General features: G+C 42.4%; 2 protein-coding genes across 25 annotated transcripts in view; one reads left to right on the plus strand and one right to left on the minus strand.

Moving 5' to 3' along the window:
* RAD52 (RAD52 homolog, DNA repair protein) overlaps positions 1-10,922 on the plus strand; it is a 48,188-nt gene extending 37,266 nt beyond the window's left edge. For 10 of the 12 annotated variants that reach the window (XM_073320630.1, XM_073320679.1, XM_073320718.1 and 7 more), the window contains one exon: positions 224-7,255. In XM_073320630.1, coding sequence (XP_073176731.1) covers positions 224-285 — 62 coding nt within the window. In that variant the 3' untranslated portion in view covers positions 286-7,255. Of the gene's footprint in view, positions 1-223; positions 7,256-7,960 lie in introns of those variants that run through there. The other 2 variants (XM_073320672.1, XM_073320688.1) reach the window with 2 other exon arrangements.
* WNK1 (WNK lysine deficient protein kinase 1) overlaps positions 3,622-21,360 on the minus strand; it is a 171,004-nt gene continuing 153,265 nt past the window's right edge. For 5 of the 13 annotated variants that reach the window (XM_073320396.1, XM_073320367.1, XM_073320443.1 and 2 more), the window contains 6 exons: positions 19,015-19,217; positions 14,258-14,452; positions 13,005-13,097; positions 10,274-10,315; positions 7,072-7,259; positions 3,622-6,741 (listed from right to left, as the gene is read on the minus strand). In XM_073320396.1, coding sequence (XP_073176497.1) covers positions 6,427-6,741; positions 7,072-7,259; positions 10,274-10,315; positions 13,005-13,097; positions 14,258-14,452; positions 19,015-19,217 — 1,036 coding nt within the window. In that variant the 3' untranslated portion in view covers positions 3,622-6,426. Of the gene's footprint in view, positions 6,742-7,071; positions 7,260-9,575; positions 9,621-10,273; positions 10,316-13,004; positions 13,098-14,257; positions 14,453-18,822; positions 18,922-19,014; positions 19,218-21,360 lie in introns of those variants that run through there. The other 8 variants (XM_073320462.1, XM_073320417.1, XM_073320466.1 and 5 more) reach the window with 6 other exon arrangements.

Consider the following 21,360-nt stretch of genomic DNA (forward strand, 5'->3'; position numbering starts at 1 on the left):
GGTAAGGGAGGGAGAGATTTGTTTGTTTTTACCAGAACCTGAACATAAGACTTAAGCTCCTTGAGAGCTAGAATGGAAGACAGAAAGGCACAGAGGATGGCCAAGTCCATTTTCTGGGGAGATCTAAGTGAGAGAGAAAATGCACTGACAAAAACATGGGTAAGTTTTGGAGGCAGAGAAAAGCACAATAATTTGCCTACGAAGGACCTGTTGTCTTATTCAGCAGAGTGCAGCCCATACAGGAGGAGCCAAGGCATGAAGAAAAGGAAACTGGAACCCTCCTGACAGACAGGACAGCACCTGAATTATGTTAGTTTCCTCATGATAGTTTGACCATAACCATCTTTTCAGAAGCACATCTCAAGAACCTGTTTAAACACAAAGGAAAATCTAGTTCATTAGATCCATGGCTTTTGTGCAATGCTGATCATAGACCATCTTCTGTCATAACTCTTTACTTATTTTAGCCCCTTTTAATGTGCTTGATGTCCCCTCTTGTGGTTAGAAAGTTTGATGCATCATTTCTTCATGAGTCATGCACTTCGGGAGCTTGCCCAGTGCCAAGGCTTATTTTAACTCCTTTGGAATGACATGAGATGTAACTCTACTCTCTACTGATAACTGAAGGATGCCCTACTACTTTGCATTTCATCAGAGGGAGTAGTTTCCTTTAATGTGGATAGCGTTGAGTAAGATCAGATCCTGGAAAGAATTATTTGAACAGAGACTTGTACACAGAGTATGTGGCTGGATGTGTTAAAGGACTAAGGTTGACTAGTTCTTTTTAGGTACTTGTTTTTATATTAAACTTTTTCTTACAGAAAATGTGAATAAACGTGCAAAATCAGAGCATTAGTTGAATAATCTCATTTGTAACTGCAAGGGGACAGTAGTATGTTTGTTTGGAAGATAAAACAGTCATTTGGGCAGGGGACATATTCCTGTTACAGTAACATCTCATGGTTTAATGCAACTCAGTTAAAACTCACTCTTGTCTTGGGGAAAAAGAAAGCAAGTCTGTACCATAACCTTACAAGTGAGAAACTGAAAACCCAGTCACTAACCACAAAGTGTCAAATCCCATTTTAAAATTTTAATATCTACACTGAGCAGAGAATCTAAAGTAGCTACTGTATTTAGACAGCAGTAATGTCAGTGGAATGAGTTTACACTTCTAAGAGGGGGGCAGCAGGGACAACAAACAGCTGTAAAGCAAGGTGGTTATTACCCTCTTGTACCTTCATTCTCACTGGAAGTGCAGCTGTGGTTAATTCTGGGCCTTAGCACTTGACCAATAAGAGGTAAATGAAAAAGAGCAACCTAAGGAGGAAGTACAGGTTAAAACCAAAAATCAGTCTAGCTTAGTTCAAAGGGAAGATTACTCTCCTAAAGTGACAGTGTGAAAATGATCAGATGCTTCAGTTCCAGTTGAAGGATGGGAAAGGAATATCACTAGCCTAAATGGGATGAAGTTAAAGTTCCAAGCAAGAAGCAGCTCTTCTGTCCATTTAATTCCATCAGTCTCATAGTAACATTGGTGTCACATGTGAAACAGTAACTTGTCCAGCAACAATACAAGTACAGGAACAATGCTATAATGAGCCAGTGGGAGTGGAGGTTAAGCACACCATAAATGACATGAGGTAGAAAAATGCATATGTGACTAATTTGGACTGATTTAGTGAGTGTTCTGTGCTCCTCTGCCCTGCAGCTGCTCCCATTACACATTTCTCCTTTCAACATCTACGCATACTCATGGTTTTCTCCCACACATACACTTCCTACCTCTCAAAAGCAGTAAGTTTCCAGCAGGAGTGAATACAGGTCCTCAGTAGCCTACACTTTACTGGCAGAAGCTCTCTCACATCCAACACATCTTCCTAGAAAATTCAGCTAATTCTGGAGCTTTTGTAGTCAGCAGTATGTCTACAGAGAATTCATAAAACCCTCCAAGTACAGCTGAAGTTGACCAGTCTTATTTAGCAGTTCACTACTGCAGCCTTTCTGGGATCACCACAGTTCTGGGAGGAGAATGCCTATCAATAACAAAAAAATCTCAGTATTTGACAATAGTGAGTTCACACACCCACACTGTTGAAATAAGACAGCACTTTTGTTAGAAAGGGAACTTGCAGAGGGTACATGTAGGCAGCTCAAGATTAGCCAAGGAATATTGTGGTCATAGCAGTTCAACAGAGTAAGGACCAGGCTCCTGCAACTGTGGTCTGACCCTGGGCACAATACAGGGGCAGTGTTGTGATGCAGATATGGAGGAAAGTGTCCCATCTCACTGAACTACCTGTACACCTTGCTCCTCACAGGACTTTCAGCACGTATTCACAAGACTTCCACTTACTTGATTTGAGTTCTTACACGACCACAGTTTGAGGTGGTATGAATCAAAACAGAAGCAGTTTTAAAAGGAAATACACTAATGGTTAAAAACGAATATTTAGAAAGCCAAAGAGGCTTTCCAGAACCAAAGTCGCTCCACAAGACAAATCTTGATTAACCACGCCTCTTCTGGATCAAGTCGCTGAAATGCCCACCTAACTCAGGGCCTCAAGGACGACTGCAGTGAGACTGCGAATGAGTCAGCATATTGTCAGCTTAGCTCCCACAATGGCTCCTTGAACAAGAAAAAAAAAGCATATGCCTTTTGGCAGTAGCCAGAAGTTTTTGGTATAGAATCATTCCGGGCTCTGTTCTAGTAACTTTCCTCTCTCCCCATTGCTGAAAGCACATCCTGTTTCTAGGGAGAAGGATGGGGAGGGGCACAGCAGAGAAAGAAGAGCAAAAACAACTGCTGAAAGGAGATTTTTCAGATTCATAGACTTTAAGGTCAAAAGGGACCATCATGATCATTTAGTCTGACCACTTGCACATTGCAAGCCACACAACCTCACCTACCCACTTCTATAACAGACCTCTAACCAAGTTACTGAAGTCCACAAATCCTGGTTTTAAAGACTTCCAAGTTACAGAGAATCCACCCTTTGCACTAGTTTAAATCTGCAAGTGACCCATGCCCCATGCTGCAGAGGAAGGCAAAAAGCCCCCCAGGGTCTCCGCCTGTCTGACCCGGGGAAAATTCCTTCCTGACTCTAAATTTGGTGGATCAGTTAGACCCTGAGCATGTGGGAAAAACCTCTTTTCAGCAGATATAGACTCCTCTTTGGTATAGAAATACCAAGAGGCAGCATAAAACCTTTAGATATTAGCTAGTATCCAATTTACAGAAAACTGGGAAAGTTGCCAGTTCTCAAAAGTTATGAATGAGTATAACCTAAGAAAACCACACCAGGAGAGAGATTCTCATTGCTGCAGGTCAAAAAAATGAATTAGCCTTTGCCCCCTCAAAGTTTACTCAGATTTTGTGGAAACTATTTTCTGTGTCTACTTATTGTTCCATACTACTTGGAGAATCTTTGGTCGGTTAAAGGGCAGATAGTATTACTGATCACTGCTTTTGAGAGGTTTAGTCTCAGAGTGGGTTTTAGTACTTTCCTGTGGCAAACTGCCCTAATGGCGAGGTAACAGGAGCCCATCTACAGCTAAATAAATACTCCAGGTGACAGGAGAAAGGAGAAGTGGGAACCAGCTGAAAATGAAAACCCACAGTTCAACAAAAGCAGGTTTGGTTTATTTGAATGATTTCATTAAATATTCTACAAAGGTAACAAACTGCAGCACAAAGCGCAATCGTACAAGAAGCGCAATGCCTGGATTTAGTGCAAAACATACAATTAACTACGGCCACAGAAGCCTAACGTTTGAATTCATTTTATTTGTGTGTATTTTTGTTTTTTACAGTGTACATTGTTAAATAATGTAAAGAAAACATTTGTAATTCAGAAACAGATTTGTGGAAAAAAGGTACTCAAAGTGTAATATTAACACAAAATAATTTAACAGTTCAGTAGCATTAGTTTATTCCTCTAGACTTCAGTTATTTCATCCACAGGAGGGAAATCAATGGTAAATAAAACCACTTCTTGCATAACATTAAGTGAAAAACCGACCTCAAACTATTAAATCAAAATAATTAAATAACCATGTGCTGCATTCAGCCGATCAGTTCTTCTGCCACGAAGTGTTGCCCGACTCCTGTTACTGCTTCAGCCGTACAATTACTCCATTACACAGAGCATTGTTTTCCCTACCCATACTTGGTGTATTCAGGAGCCTCCTCTCCAGTCATTTTAACCAGAAAGCAGAGGCTTTCTGATTCATTTTACCAGCAGACATTCTCTTCCAACCACACATACACAACGGTGAGATCTTTTCTCTCATTCTGTGGTTCTATAGCGCCTGTGTTATTTGCCAAGAATTTTTTTTAAAAAAAAAAATCTACTGAGAAACTGTTAGAACCCAGCCACCTTGCCACTAGTCTCCAACCTCAGACTCTTCATTTCCACCCTATATATGCCAGTGGTAACCTGGCTGACAAAGCTGCTGTAAACATCAAAACCAGGTGAAGGGAAAGAAACACATCTTGTGCATTTGCTTTTAGAGACAGGAGCAAAACATCCACAGAAAGTATAAATTCCCTAGTAAGACCCCCCAACAAGGGAGCAGTGCTCACAGAAAATTCATGCGAGTAAGATTTCCTTGGTGCAGACACTTCCAGGACACCACTGAGCTACTCCCAAGTACCAGGAAGCAGTACTTTGACCGCTCACAGCTTGTTGCAGCACTACAGAGTAATACTGGTTGATTGCAGTATTATTACATTGAACAGGGAACCAGTATTTTTCAGTATGAAAAAGGGAAAATGAGTTGAGAAGTAGAAGGTACAATACAGCTACTAAAAGATGGCACAGTTAGTTATGGTCCTGGTACCAGTTTAAATTCTTTAGAGTGAACAAAATCATAAGTCCTCTGCATGCTTAAAACAGGGAATTCCTTGATGCCGGCTGTTTCGAGTGCATCCATTGCCGGCAATGGACATCGCACCAGGAAAGTCTACTCCTAGCACGAATGGATAAAAAAAGGGTAAGAAAAGCAATCCCAGCAGATAACTCCATCCCCCTAAGGGTAATGGCTCCACCTCCATACACACCCTCACCTAGCCACTTTCCATGTCACAGCTTAATAGTCAAAACACCATTAAAGTTGAACTTTTCCAAAATATGCACTTTCTTCCCATCCTCTGTTCTGATCCAGCCTTCTTAAGGCTCTAGGAAGTATCTGTTAGTTTCACTTGAGCTTCCTCTTCCCCCTCCATCACTTCTGCCTATCACCCCTTGTTACACTAGCATTGTGCCATCAACTGCTTACTCTGTCAACATGGACAGGTTTCCCCACCACCCAAAGCTCTGTTCCAACCTCAGCCTCAATGGCTCTCCCTCCTTCCAACACCTATCCTATCCAAGTTACAGTGTGACTATATATATACACACAATTTAACATAATATATATAGTCATACTGTAACTTTGATTTTATATATAGTTAACCCTTTGGTATCTCAGTCACTAGGTACAGAATAGTCCATTCTTCCCTTAACTTGCTCTGACCAGCTGGGACCTGCTGAGGAAGTGATGCTAACTGCAGAAGCAATAAAAGTCCAAGGCACTAAAATATCCAGCAAGCATACTGGGAGAACAGACAAGTATTCAAGTACATTAATTTATACAATTTTACATTCACATTTATCTAATACAATGAAAATACAAAGGAAAAAGTTAAAGTGTCTCCAATAAGTATAGGATATAGCTAGCTTTTTTTCCATTTTTTCTTTTTAACTTTTTTTAACCCTCTATTTTCCACTCATTTTTAAACTACTGTTGTCCAACAACATTTATATATCACAGTGTTTCCACATCAAAACTGATGGTAAGTACATGTCCGCAGGGAACTTTTTAAAATTTATTTTTAAACAATTTAAATTGCTCTAATGCTGCAGTCAAAGCTGTTAATATCTTTTACTTAAAGCAGTAATGACCTATCTCTCAAGCATGGGCTGCACTGCAAGTCCATTTATGTGCCTTACCACTCAGGAGGTAAGGATGATTGTTTGGGGAGAAGAGGGAGATTTGGATAGCTTCTCTCCTGACCTTGATTCTTCAGAGAAGATGAGAAGTGTGTTAAAACCTCATGCTAAGACTAAACTCTCCCATCTCAGCACATGTGGATTCAGACTCAAACCGAAGTACTTTTACAGTTAGAGCACATTGATCCAGTGACTTCTATCTTCATTGCTCATCTTATACAAGAGCAGGAGTGTTCGTGCCCATCACCCTCCTCCCCCTTCAGAAATGGGGAAACTCTCCTTACCGAGAGCTGACAGCAATAGTTGGAAAAGGGAAGCTCATTCCCATTCTGGCAGAAATAGCCAGTTCAGTGCAGCACTAGTAGTTGATACAGGGCCCTAATTCCCTCCCCATCTCCTGTCCCAAGTTCTACACAGCAGAGTCTGGGTCTGGCTAAGTGGTCCGCAGGTTGGAGCCTGGGGGGTTGCTGATGGATTTCTGCAAGTTGCTGATGTTGAAGCTTTGCAAAGAGGCAGCTCCTACAGGCTGGAATTGACCAAGGGGTTGTTGTGCTGGACTACCTGTCCCACTCCAGGGAGCTGCAAAGGGCGCTGTTGGGTAACCGTACTGCTGTGGAGGGCACATAGCCTTTGTGAAGTGACCTAGAGAGGTAGCTGATGCTGCAGAGATAGGCGTAGCACCAAGGGAGGACGACATAGAAATACATAGCTGGCCTGGTGCTGAGAACTTCCTTGCCATTCCAGGGCCCTGAAAGAAAACCCAGCCCCAAAGAGAAGTTACTTAAGTGTGGCTGAAGCAGTTCCCCTCCATCCACAGCCCCTTCCATGTAACTGAGTTAAATGGGTGCTTCTCAAAAGATATCATGATCTTCCTCGCTCTAGAGCCTGACAGAACAGGTGGTAGGAGCCCTCCACATGTAAGCTATGGCTCATTCCCTCCTAGAGCCCTAGTTTGGCCTGGCTACATGGAAACTCTTCTTTATATGTGTTTTGACACTGAGACAACGAGTTATGTTAGCAGTGACAGCTCTCCATCCATGCATGTTCAAGAGGGAAATAAAGGAGAGAAATCTCTTACCTCATAGTTGCTATGCCCCTTGCCACCTCTCCTTCCTGAGAGGTTCATAGCATCACGGGCCCAGTTGTCTACCAACTTGTGCAGGTCATCTGTGAAAGTCCCCTTCCGGCTGGAAGTTATGGCAGGAGGCTGAGATTGGGGTGCCTGGCTGTTCACTGTACCCCCAACTGTGGTAGTGCTGCTGGTCCCTAAAAGTACAAAGACAACAGCAGAATCAAGAGCCAGGTTACAGCTAGTTTTCTACGAAGTTTAGGAACCATGACAATGGTGGAACAGTACGGAGCAAGAGTTAAAAAGCCATGCACATGAATTCTACATTTCGATTCTTGGACATGTTGAAGGGGGAATTTACAAGGCCTCATTTAGCTAGTCTCTCAGATTAGAAAAGTATTTTGTAGATGTGTGTGTTTTCCAAGAAGTGCTGCAAGCAGCAGCTGTGTAGGAATTGAGCGGCTGCTGCCCACACCAGGCTCCTCTTTTGGCAATGAGGGAGGAGGGAAGACTGGGTTTCATATTAAGCGGCAGTACTCGTGATGAACAAATGCTTCCTTCCCCTGGCACCACATTTTTTAAAAAACGAGTAAGTAGCAGCTACTGTTTGCGCCCAGTTCATTTCCAACTCTGCCCGTATGATACAGAACGCCGAGTAAGCAGCAGTACAGGTTGGCTGCTCTGTAACCCAATGAGCTCCACTCCACAGGATGCCGAATGTACCAGGAACCCAGATTATGTGAAGAGAACATCTGGATGAAAGGCAGAGGTCTGGGTGTAAGCCCGTCCCATGCCAAGAAGCTTCCCCAGGGTGGGGATTCTAAACACTAGCTAAATATAACTCTCAAAAACACTAAAAAAAACCCTAAGAATAATGTAACTTTGAATATATTTACAGGATGAAGAGAAAGGAGAAACTCTGGACACTGTGGAGGATTCCAGCTCCAGCCCTGTAGCAGTAAAAATGAACCAGAGAGGCAGGCAGTCAGTCTGCCAGTCTCTTATACACAGGGTGCAGATCATGAAGAGAGCTGAGGCACAGGTGCAGCTCAATGGACACTACTCGCAAGAACTCTCCAGTCTCAGGCGCATGGTGCGCATGTCTACCCCAGTGGAATGCACATAGGGTCCAGCACTCAAAGAAGAACCGTTCTTCCTCAAAATACAGGGAAGATGCTCACCAGTGCTGTATCTGCATACCTTGGACACCTGCCTCTCAACCAGGGTTAAGAGGCTTGCACAACAATTATCGCTGGCTTGCTACTAAGGTTACAACAGGGACAGCATCTGGGATAACCCAGGTGTGCTGAACGGATATGTCTGACAAAAATCATCAAAAACCTCATGAGCGAAATCACCATCTCACTACTCAACAAAGCTAGAAGCCAAAACCACCACCTGAAACAAATGAAGTGGCTCTCTGTTACTCACTTCCCTAGACATCTCTCTTCAGGACCCTCATACCTGGAAAGAGCATCAACCTCTCCAAATCTCAGCTGGAATGGCTCTTGTTACGATATTGAAAAAGACAGACAACATACTTATTACCTGTAGCAACTGAGCAATGTGCTACTGGAGTGAGTAATGCTATCCCCTCTCCCAGCACTGCCTAGAAAACATGAAACCCTCTCCCCACCTATAGTACCTAATAATAGGAGTGTAATCATTAGGAGCAAGGAGCCCCATGCAGCAATACAGATGAAGGGGAAGAGAACGGAGGGCCTCTCACAAACATATGTGGTGGGAGTTCAAAAGGAACAGAGTAAGAGGACCATACCAGGTAGTGTGCTAAGGAAAATGTGATCGAACAATGAGAATTTCAAGCATGTGTAATGTGAAAGAGACCTGGAACAATTATCTGACAAGACAGCAAAGCAAGTGAAAGGGTGAAGTTGGAACCCATATAAACAGGCAAGAGTGACAAAGCAAAAGGTACTGAAGAGGAGGTACCAAAACAGACAGCAAGATCACCACATTCCATAGTCAAGAGTTCATGCAGGAACAGCACCTCTCAACCCCTTCCTGATGGCCAGTCATCTGCACCCTCCTGCTCAATACATTTATATATTGTATACCCAGTTACATTTTGGTCTGGAATTACAGCTCATACCCTGATGTATCCATGATAATCCACAGACACGGGTTTAGGAGAGAGGGGCACATTTAGTCAAGAGATACCGGAGTGCGTATTCCCCTGTAAATGTGCAATGGGATTTACAAACATTTTGAAATGCTTGCTTTGAGTAGTTTCTGTTGTCTACGAAGTGATTTTGTTAATTTAGGAGCACCTGTCTCAGCCTCACAGCAGGGACAGAGTAGGATTAACCTGTGCTGTAAAACATGAGCTAATAATAAATAATACAGGGCTCATTTCTTATCAACAGCATCTTATTAAACATTCTCAGGGATTTTAAATTTCAGAAGTTGGTTATTCTGCTCTAATCCAAATCTAGAGCCATCCAGAAGAGTCTGAAAGGGGAGTGCTTAGATTCATGGCATTCAATGGAAACAACCTTCTCCAGTCCTGCTCAGCCACAGCAAACGTCCCAGTTTCTTGTCTGGTGACATAATGAAGGATTTGAAATGAAAACAGACTTCTCCTCTCAGCCTATTACTCCATCATGCTTTCATTCTCTGCCCCCTTTTATTTCCTCCCTTGGAAACCATCTTGAGCACCCACCCTCAAAGATAATCTTAGATAATACCAGCACACTTAGATTAGGCATATCTAAACTGTTCCTGTTTTGGGGGCACATGTTGAAGCCATTTAATGGCTTATCCTTACCCTTTAAGATCTTGAAGGAGTCTCTGCAATGGAATCAGGAGACAAGACTAGGCAAACCCCTTCAGCATAGTCATTACAAGCAAATCCTGCTGCACAAAGGGGTAATTTTAGCACCTCAGCAGCGCTGTGTGCAACTGATCCTACTTCACAGTTCACTATCATTACCAATCAGCAAGGAGTTCCACAGCTAAGCTGAGGGCCTGCAAGCCTCTACAGTACTGAGCAGCAGTTAATTTCCCACTAGTCTGCAAAAATGAATAGGCAGCCAGAATCTATTAACATGTTAGCAAAGGAACACATGTTAGAGGGGATAACCGAGACAGAGACAGATGCTGTGCTGGAGACAGATTCACAGAGGTTAGGCTTCACTGATCAGAGGGCAACCTCATCAACAGGGACCAGAAATAACAGAAATAAGATAATTACTACAGAGCTGGTTGCAAGGACAGACTTTTTTCACCATCTTCCCTGAAGCACAAAGAAAGAGTAATTTGTTAAAATAAGAGAAACAGTGAGAAGTGTTTAATATCAGCAAACAGCACACAAAGCCCAATGAGAAAGAGGAGACTGTACAGCTGGACACTGCCACTGGCTGCAGTTACATTGAGAGCCCAGTGGGATGTTCTATGGAAATACCCAGACCACAAAACAGTGTTTCACCATTTGTACTCACACAAAAAGAGACTAATATGTTTGTTCCCCAATAGTTCTCTGAAATCTAGTGGTATCTTAAGAATGTTAGGGATGTGCTGATGTTTAGAGCTGGTACATCTCAATCACTGGCTGTTTACCACAAGAGCAACAGCCAAAAAAAAAAAAAAAAAAAAAAATCTCCCACCTCTATCTGGAAAGGTGAAGTGTCCCTCATGGCTTTCATCGGTCTGAGAATTTGTGGGGTACTCGGAGGATCCAAGCGTGGATCATGTACTCTCACCATCTGTTACTACATCCCCCTTGCATCTTTTCTAAAATGTTAGTGCAACAGTTACAGATACCCCTACTGGGCCTGTACCAATCAGCTCCTCCAGCTGCATAGTTAAAAGCATGTTATTGATCAATGCACTGTTTCCTCTTCATTGCCGTTTCTAACTAGGTGTCTTTCCCCCACCCTCCAGAAGTGGCTGAGGCAGCATATCAGATTCCAGGACGCAAGCAACCTGTAAACAAACTGAGCATTCAAGCCAAGCTGCGCTATCAGAAGCATTACCCACTTTTACAGGACAGCTACAATAAACCTTTCAGAAAGTCCATCCACCAATGTCAAATTTCAGAAGAGAAAACAATCCATCCCACCACAGCATGGCACTTGCTTCTCAGGAGAGGCTTTATAGTTTGCCTCAAGAGGACTGACAGCTGGACTGAGGTTGTGACAAGCTAGCGGCACACTAACACGTAAAAAAGCAGTAACGGTGAGTACATCCAGCTCACAATGCCAATCTCAGAGGCCGAGTGTGAAGAGTGACCCCCCTCCTGTTCTCTACATTACCCTCCCAAAAAAGGAACAGGGAAGACTAAAATATATGCTTTCCCAGATTTTCTAAGAATTTAACTTCTTCCAGGAAAAGAAACTATAAAACTTGCAAATCCAAATGGACATTCTTTACACATCCCTTCAATACCTTAATCTATCTGCTCAAAGCTTTTAAAGCTGTGTGGTTTGGAGGCCAAGCAGCAGGGAGAGGAGAAAAGTTACACAAGCAATTATGCACTAATGGTGCATTTAGTCCCAATATTGGGAATTTGTTTATGGCAGGGTTTAAAGTATTGCTGAAAAACTCAACAATTAAGAACTCTTCTCACCCTCCTCTCAATATAAAGAGGATAATTTAGTCAGTTCCATTGCAGCTGTCTCTGTAGAAGGCTTGCTCTGTAACTGTTGCTTTGTTCACTGGAGTTCATCCACAAAGATCCCTAGCCCAGCTGAGCTGCTGCTTGCTGTAGGAGGACAAATGCGAAAGTCTGTGGAAGTTGTGTGAAATGGGGCAAATGAAGACCATTTCATAGGGCTTCCAGCTCTCACGTACCAGTGATTGGGGTGGGGGGGAGGAGGAGAAGGAGTGTCACAGCATTCAAAGGTCCTGTCTACACTGGAAGCATAGTGGTATTTTGTATCACCCCCAGGAAAAAAGCATAGTTTTTGAAGCCTTAGCCCATGCATTTAAACACTTCAAATAACCACATCAGAAGTTTGAGGCTCATAGGTCAAAAACCCATCCTATTATCTCCCTGCCCCCTCCACTTTTAAACTTGAACTAGCTTGCTAGGACAACTGGAATGGCCTTAAATAAGAAGGATGTGGAGTATTTTTTGTGGGGTGGGAAGAAAGGGGTGTTTTGAGGAGTTTCATCTCACCACAACCCTCTACCTATGGCATGTTTAATCAGCTCCAGTCCTCAATATGAAGAGTCCTTTCTGAACATAGCTCCCTTGGCTACTAATATGGAATGTGATCATTTGGCCTTAGTGTTCCTTTCACACATGACTAATACCTTTAAACAGTGCCAGTTTTAGTCACTAGTTACTCAGTGATTATGAGAAAGGCAATTCTGATTACCTCAGCATTTACCCAGAGCACTTCTGGGAACAGCATGCAGAGATTTACCCACCCTACAGGGAGATGTGTTGTAGAAGGAAGCCATACAAATTTAACATTTTCACTAAGGCAGCTACTTTGTCCTATTAGGAAAGACAGCACACACCATATACCCCCATTGCTATAATTTGGAATGGGCAGCCATCTCTCACTGCCACCTTGTCAGTGCTACTGAGGAAAAGCAGACTCTCTCCCCAGAAGTCTCTCAGGTGTCAACAAGTACTGTCTGTAACAATCGTAAGTCAAACCATAAGGAAAAGCCCATATATTCATATACCTTGCGATTCCCTCCCTATATTCTCTGCTAATTCCTTGAAGATCACTATTTCCCACAGACAAGTTTTCCTAAAAGTTTATCTAAGTTATTTGGCCCTTGTTAAGGGCTATATTAAACAGGACACTTAACATGAGAACCCAAACTTCTAAGGTGTATTAAGAGCAGTTAAGCAGAGCCATGAAGTGGAGGGAATACAAAGAGGCAGAAGAGAATGGGCTGCATGAGACATCAGATCCAAGCAGCAGAAAAAAAAAAAACAAAGACGAAGGAGTAAAGGTGTTACACACAAAGAGCCAAGCAGGGCGTACTCAGAAATCGGGTCCTCCTGCCACCAGGCTTGAACGTCACCTGCTCAGATGCACAGTTAAACTTCGCACAGCCTGTGATAAAACAAGAGGGAAGAACAGAGAAAGGAGAGGAGAAGAGACAGAACACAACTACAAGATGTTAGCAACTTGAGGTTGGATGGGTGAAATGCAGTAACACAGCACACAAGAACAAGCCTCAAGACGTGGAGTAGGGGATATGTACACAGTACAAGGAACAAGGACTCTTCCTCCACTCATAGGTCAAATTTGTTTGTTTTTTACTAAAAAACAGTGCTACCTTCCAATACCTAATCCATTAGGAATAAGGCTGCACTCCACAGGTGAGTCTAAATCCTGGCAAAGGCATTCTCTCAATTACATAAGACACTGCACAACTTCAGGACACAGGAAGTTACAGATTAGTAGCCCCAATATTTCCGAAACAGGTTAGTGGAGAAGGGGAAGAGAATCCTCAGAATGAAAAGTTTCTGAAGGAGCGGCTTTCCATCTTCCATTCTTTTGCTTGTTGATCTTTTTTTTCTATCAATGTCTACATTTTACTCCACACTGTAATTCAGACAAAACACACCAGCAGCTTCTTGACACTGCTGCATTCAACTAGTCTCATGGGAACATTTACAAATTTAAAATATTTGTAAAATAGCTTATAGGGAAAAATCGAACAATTGTGAATCACAGAAATGAATAAAGGAATACACAAATAGACCAACAATCCCTAATGAGTGGAAGAAAGGAGGCCCCCAAATACCAAGCAGAGCCTTCCAGAGACTAGTTAAAGCTCTAATAGCTTAGCAGAAGGATAAATGCCCAGTCTGAGGGCTACAAGGAAAAGAGTGCTATTAACTACCCCCTTCCACTGTGTGCTCATATTTTACATCCCTATCCCCAGAATTTTTTGGCCAAAATAACTGCAGAGTTAGCTGCATTTTCTGAAGGATTTTTTTCACCGTCTTCAGGTTTTTCTAACCTTTCAGTGCTGCCATTAGAGCAGAAGGGGCAGTATGTTACCCCTTTATTACCTCACCTCTAATTTTCCCAACCTGAAAACTTAGAAATCTAACTGCAAATAGTGTACTAGGCCTCACAAAGAGACAGACTAACACCCTGATCAGTCTCTAAGCACAGGCCATACCCTGAAGTCAATCCACTGTATTTTGAGGCTGAGAACTCCCTAGTATAAGACTTAGCATTAATTCCATAGAAGTTCTTACCTTGGCCTGGTGCAGAAAGGCTTGGTACCGAAATAGCACCATCACTGGTAAAGGCAGAGTAGAGATTCTCACTAGAAGGAGATGGTTTAAGGGGCTGTAACAGATGGTTTTGTCCAGTCTCTGGGACGTTTCCAGGAGGATGAAGGGTCTGCTGGGGGGGCAAGACTGAAGGGGCACTCTGAGAAGACAGGTTACCTATAAAAAGAAATAAGAATCAGGACACGGGACAATATAGATATTCAGCTTCCCCACTTCACCTCAGAGGCTTTTCTACTGTTCCCATTGGACAGAAGGAAGTGTGTCTAGAGCTGATGAATGCTTGGGAGTTTTAGCAGGAAAAATCTGCAGTGAGTAAATTAGAACTAAAATCCATCACTGGGAGAAACTTGTAGGAGTGATAAGGGAGAAATGCTGAGACTGTACGATCAGCAGGAAAACCCAAGGAAAGGGTCTTTATCCTTTTACAAGGATTCTTATATCTAGATTATCATGCCTTACCAAGGCTACAGAGGTGACTTTGCCATTGCTGAAAAAGGAGCCAGAAGTGGAATTTGGAATAACTGGTTTTTAGAAAGGCCTCTAATTACAGCCCTGTTCTGCCTCACTATGTGTCAAGATAGCTCATCCATTGCACGTAAGAGCAGAATTAAGCAGTGCAGGTGACGGATCATGAGGAGAAAAGGTATCATTACTTTGACAGATGCCAGTCTATTACTGAGAATCTTGTTTTGAAAGCAAAAAGACTGCTTTACAGTAGTTTTAGCTTGTCATAAATATAAAGGGAAGGGTAACAACCTTTATGTATGCAGTAACATCAAATCCCTCCTGGCCAGAGGTACAGAATCACTTATGTGTAAGGGGTTCATCAGTTCAATTAACCTAGTTGGCACCTGACCAGAAGGACCAATGGGGGAAAGAAGGTACTTTCAAATCTGCGGGGGAAGTTTTGTTTGTGCTTTTTGTTTTGTTCCCTCTCCGGACAAAGAGAGACCCAGCTCCTAAAAAGATCCTGAACTGATACATCTAAAATTACAGGAATTGTAAGTAAAAGCAAGGAAATGTGTTAGATTATCTTTTGTTTTAGTGTGTGAATTTTCCCTATACTAAGAGGAAGTTTTATTCCTGTGTTTTGTAACTGGGAAGCAGTGTCCAGAGGGGAGTCCTCTGTGTTTTCAATCTTTTTATTTACCCTGTAAAGTTATCTTCCATCCTGATTTTGCAGGAGTGATTCTTTTCCTTTTTTTTTTTTATAAAATTCTTCTTTAAGAACCTGATTGATTTTAAGTGTCCTAAAAACCAGGGATTTGGTATGTGCTCACTTTGTTAATCTCTTGTCTGATATATTATTCTCAAGCCTCCCCAGGAAAGGGGATGAAGGGGTTTGGGGGGATATTTTGCAGGAGGTAGGGCTCCAAGTGGCCCCTCCCTGAATGTTTGTTTAAATCACTTGGTGGTGGCAGCAATACTGTCCAAGGACAAGGAAAGGAATTTGTGCCTTGGGGAAGTTTTTAACCTAAGCTGGTGGAACATAAGCTTAGGGGGTCTTTCATGCAGGTCCCTACATATGTACCCTAGAGTTCAGAGTGGGCAGGGAACTCTGACATAGCTCATTCATTGGTATGGAGATTCATCTTCTGTTCTGTGAGCCCTTTACATCAGAATACACCGCTCACATAACACTCCCCAGAGAAGATATGACAGCAGGGATTTTTGCATCTCATTCTTAGAATAGTGAAATATTTAAACAAGTCTTTGGGAGTGTCATCTATAAATCTGATCTTTTAAAAAAAATAGTTTGGTGTTATCATGTGAGAAGCTGACAGCACTGGAGATTGAAAAATCCTACTTATCCACAAAAGAGATATAGACAGTGCAAGCTTTCCCAAAATACCCTGCCAATGCACTACAACCTTGACCTGGAGGCACCTCTTCTGTCAGTAAAATGGACAATGGATACTGAACTTCCATTCAATCCTTGGTCTTCGCACTGCGATACTAACAGGCAGGCCAAGTAATGCTAAAATTGCTCGGTGCACCATGAACCCATTTCACAAAGATCACTGATGCAGTTTGTGGAAAGAAAATTCACTTGCTGAAGATACATGCCCTGCCGTGTCCTGTGGACTCTGCAGCCAGAACATAACAGCCACTTCAACAAATATTTCCATTCACAACGCTGGCCTTCCCATATTGATGTGCTCAATGGCATTCAAGGGGTTTTAAGAGGGATTTTCGCATGTGCTGGGGAAGGAACTGATTTTCATGGACCTATTTCTCTGACTACTGTTGTTAGTTAGGAAAACTGTTGTGTGTTTTAATAAGAATGGCTTCCCTCATAATCCATCTTTTTCCTCATTTAATCCTGTAATTATATGAAATGCTTAATTTGTGACACTGCAGTCACTTCCACAGCAGACTGACGTCAAAAATGAGATTATAATATCGAGACGAGATGCTGTGCTGTTAAGCACCTATTAAAAGAAAATAAAAGACATCTGCAACAGCAGTCAAAGGAACAGAAATACCACCAAGTACAGTTGTCTACTGCAACTTTAGCTCCACTGTGAAAGTCCATCTTTAAATGTGACGAGAACAAGCAGGAATTAAACAGGAGGGATCAAGAGGTCCTCCTAAAAATAAGTTTGCCTGGCTGTTTCCCTATGCTTTAGAATTCATCCTTTGACACTGGAATCCCCAGCTCTTGCCAGCAGAAGCACTATGACTGGTCTCTACAGAATGCATACCTATAAAAATCAATTAAGAGTGCAACTACGGTTTTGAAAATGCTCTTCCAAGAAAGACAATGTATTTGAATTCTAATCTTAAAATTAGGGCTGTCGATTAATCACAGTTAACTCACATGATTAACGCTCAAAATTAATTGTGATTAATCACAGTTTTAATTGCACTGTTAAACAATAGAATACCAATTGAAATGTATTAAATATTTTTGGATTTTTTCTAAATTTTCAAATATATTGATTTCAATTACAACAGAATACAAAGCGTACAGTGCTCACTTTATATTATTTTTTATTACAAATATTTGCATTGTAAAAATGGCGAAGAAATAGTATTTTTCAATTCACCTCATGCAAGTACTGTAGTGCAATCTCTATCGTGTAAGTGCAACTTACAAATGTAGATTTTTTTACATAACTGCACTCAAACACAAAACTATGTGTGAAACTTTAGAGCCTGAAAGTTCACTCAGTCCTACTTCTTGTTTAGACAATCACTAAGACAAACAAGTTTACATTTGCAGGAGATAATGCTGCCAGCTTCTTATTTACGTCACCTGAAAGTGAGAACAGGCGTTCGCATGACACTTTTGTAGCCAACATTGCAAGGTATTTACATGCAAGTTATGCTGAACATTCATATGCTCCTTCATGCTTTGGCCACCATTCCATCCTGATGATGCTCGTTAAAAAAATAATGCATTAATTAAATTTGTGACTGAACTCCTTGGGGAGAGAATCAAATGTCTCCTACTCTGTTTTACACACATTCTGCCATATATTTCATGGTATAGCAGTCTCGGGTGATGACCTTGGGTGCAGATTTGACAAAGCACAAAGAAGGTACCAATGTGAGATTTCTAAAGATAGCTACAGCACTGGACCCAAGGTTTTAGAATCTGAAGTGCCTTCCAAAACCTGAGAGGGAATAGGTGTAGAGCATGCTTTCAGAAGTCTTAAAAGAGCAACACTCTGATGCAGAAACTACAGAACCAGAACAACCAAAAAAGAAAATCAACCTTACTGCTGGTGGCATCTGACTCAGATGATGAAAACGAACATGCATCAGTCTTCACTGCTCTGGATGGTTATTAAGCAGAACCTGTTATCAGCATGGACGCATATCCTAGGGAACAGTGGTTGAAGCATGAAGGGACATGAATCGTTAGTGCATCTGGCACATAAATATCTTGCAATGCCAGCTACGTAAGTGCCATGCAAATGCCTATTCTCACTTTCAGGTGATACTGAAAACAAGAAGCAGGCAGCATTATCTCCTGCAAATGTAAACAAACTTGTTTATCTGAGTGGTTGGCTAAACAAGAAGTAGGACTGAGTGGACTTGTAGGCTCTAACTTTTATATTGTTTTATTTTTGAATGTAGTTATTTTTTGGACAATTCTACTCTTGTAAGTGTAATTTTCATGATAAAGAGATTGCACTATAGTACTTGTATTGGGTGAACTGAAAATACTATTTCTTTTGGGTTTTTTACAGTGCAAATATTTGTAACCATAAATATAAAGTGAGCACTGTAAAAAGTGAGCACGTTGTATTCTGTGTTGTAATTGAAATCAACATTTGAAAATGTAGAAAATATCCAAAACTATTTAAATAAATGGTATTCTGTTATTGTTTAACAGTGCGATTAATCAAGATTAATTTTTTTAATCACTTGACAGCCCTACTAAAAAAAACAAAGTGGCCAGCGAGACTACAAAACACCATTAGTAAGGGTTATAAGAACAAGGCCATTCTTCAAGACCAGACTGAGAGGAACTTAGAAGACTCATATGCTGTGCAAAAACAGTGAGATGTACAAACCCAGATGAGACTCTCAGTGAGTCAGATTCCTCAGAGACAGGCAAGAGATCACCTCAACCAACCACCCCATCAATCTGTGGGTTGAGGGTGTCCCATGATCTATTGTAAAAAGAGTTAAGGCAGAATCAAAAGGTGCTAATAAACCATCTGCCCTGCATGTCACATTGGTACCGAAACCTGAGGGTGCCTTACCTAGCAGCTGAGGGCTCTTATTACCCTGGGAGCTGCTGCGACTGGATTTGCTGCCTTTTCCTTTAGTAGGTCTCCTCCTCCTCCCTGAGAGAGGAGCAGCTGGGGGGATGATTACTGCAGGGGGAACCTTTCCCAGTTTGGTGTACAGCAATTCAATCTCTTGCTTCTGACGACTCTGCAGCTCCTGGATCTCTTTATAGTGCCTAAAGAGTTAAGAGCATGAATAAGAACTTAACAGTCCTGTCCCACCCCACTGAACTGCTCTCTTTCTGAGGGTGGAAAATCTTGGCCACAATTAACAAGCTGGATGCCCATGACACACACAAAAATCACTTGCTCCATTCCCCTTATAGAAATTGTAACATTAGCTAGAATTCTGATGTACAGTTTGCCTGTTATAGCATAGTAATGATAAAGCCAGGAAGGGGAGCGAGGGTAGATCATCAATAAGGTCTGGAGCTTCAGCATAAACACTGTAGGGCTGGCAAGATTCACACTCCCTTTCCCAGACATGAGGGCTTTGAAATTTCCACTAGGCTTGGTATCGTCTCAGAGTCTTCTGATGTTTTATATGTACAAGATCCAAAACTGCCAGCTATCCTTAAAAATACACACACACGCGCATGCACGCACAAGTCTAGCCTATCTTAGAAAATAACACAAGAACTCAGGCAGCTCAGTTTTCTCTGACATCTTTACCCCTATCCCTGTGGGCTCAGGATAACATTTTCAAGTGCCCTTAGGTAGTTTAGGAACCTAAGTTCCATTTTCAAAGGAGACTTTGGAACCAGACTGTGTCAACTTGTGATACACAAGAGGTATCAGTTAAAACTGAGCATAAAAAGTATGGGTGTGTATAGAAAAATACAGTTACTTTCTCGTAACAGTTCTTCGAAATATGTTGCTCATGTCCAGTCCAATTAGGTGCGTGCATGCTGCGTGCAGTCATTGGAAAGTTTTTCCCCTAGCAGCACCCATCGGGTCGGCTGTGGAGCCCCCTGGAGTGACGCCTTTATGGTGCTTGATATACCACTCTGCCGACCAGGCACCTCTTCAGTTCCTTCTTGCCGGTTATTCCGACAGAGGGGAAGGCAGGTGGGTTTGGAATGGATATGAGCAACATCTCAAAGAACAGTTACAAGAAGATGAGTAACCATTTTTTCTTCAAGTGATTGTTCATACCGATTTCAATTAGGTGACTCCGAAGCCCTACCTAGGCAGTGGGGTCAGAGTTATGGAATTGCTGACTGGAGCACCACTCTGCTGAAAGCTGCATCATCTCTGGCATGCCGGATGATGGCGTAATGAGAGGTGATTGTATGTACTAAGGACCAAGTTGCTGCCCTGCAGATTTCTTGTATCAGGACCTAGGCCAGGAACACCACTGATGAAGCCTGAGCCCTTGTGGAGTGTACTGTAAGAGCCAAGGCTGGTATTTTTGCCAGCTCATAGCACATATGGATGCATGACGTGATCCAGGAAGATATTCTTTGAGATGAGACCAGAGTCCTTTCATCCAGTCTGCCACCGCTATGAACAACTGGTTTGGCTTCCTGTGCTCAATGTAGAAGGCTCGTGCTCACCGAACATCCAGGGAGTGCAGTCTCTGCTCATGGCTACTGGCATGAGGCTTAGGATAAAAAGCAGGCAGGAAAATGTCCTGACTGGTGTGGAAGTGTGACACAACCTTAGGAAGAAAGGACAGGTAAGGTCTGAGTTGCATCTTATACCTGTGGAAAACCACATAAGGTGGGTCTGCGGTAAAGGCCTTTAGCTCAGACACCCTCCTTGCTGATGTAATGGCGACCAGAAAGGCTACCTTCCACAACAGATAGAGAAGGAAACAAGTTGCCGGCGGTTCAAATGGGGGCTCCCGATTAGCCTGGAGAGGAAGGTCCCACACAGGGACAGGCTGTCTGATCTGGGGATGTTGCCATTCCAGACCCTTGAGGTATCGACCAACCATTTTCCACCTGGGTGGAAAGCCAAGATAGCAGCAAAGTGTACCTTTATGGAGGACACTGCCAAGCCTTGCTGTTTCAGGTGCAGAAGGTACTCTAAGCTAAGAGGCATAGGTGCCTAAAGAGGGGGTATACTATGCTAGTCACACCAACAAGTAATGACAGGTTTCAGAGCAACAGCCGTGTTAGTCTGTATTCGCAAAAAGAAAAGGAGTACTTGTGGCACCTTAGAGACTAACCAATTTATTTGAGCATGAGCTTTCGTGAGCTACAGCTCACTTCATCGGATGCATACCGTGGAAACTGCAGCAGACATTATACACACACAGAGATCATGTAACAATACCTCCTCCTACTCCACTGTCCTGCTGGTAATAGCTTATCT

Source organism: Lepidochelys kempii, chromosome 1, assembly GCF_965140265.1.
Source record: "Lepidochelys kempii isolate rLepKem1 chromosome 1, rLepKem1.hap2, whole genome shotgun sequence".
NCBI lineage: Eukaryota > Metazoa > Chordata > Testudines > Cheloniidae > Lepidochelys > Lepidochelys kempii.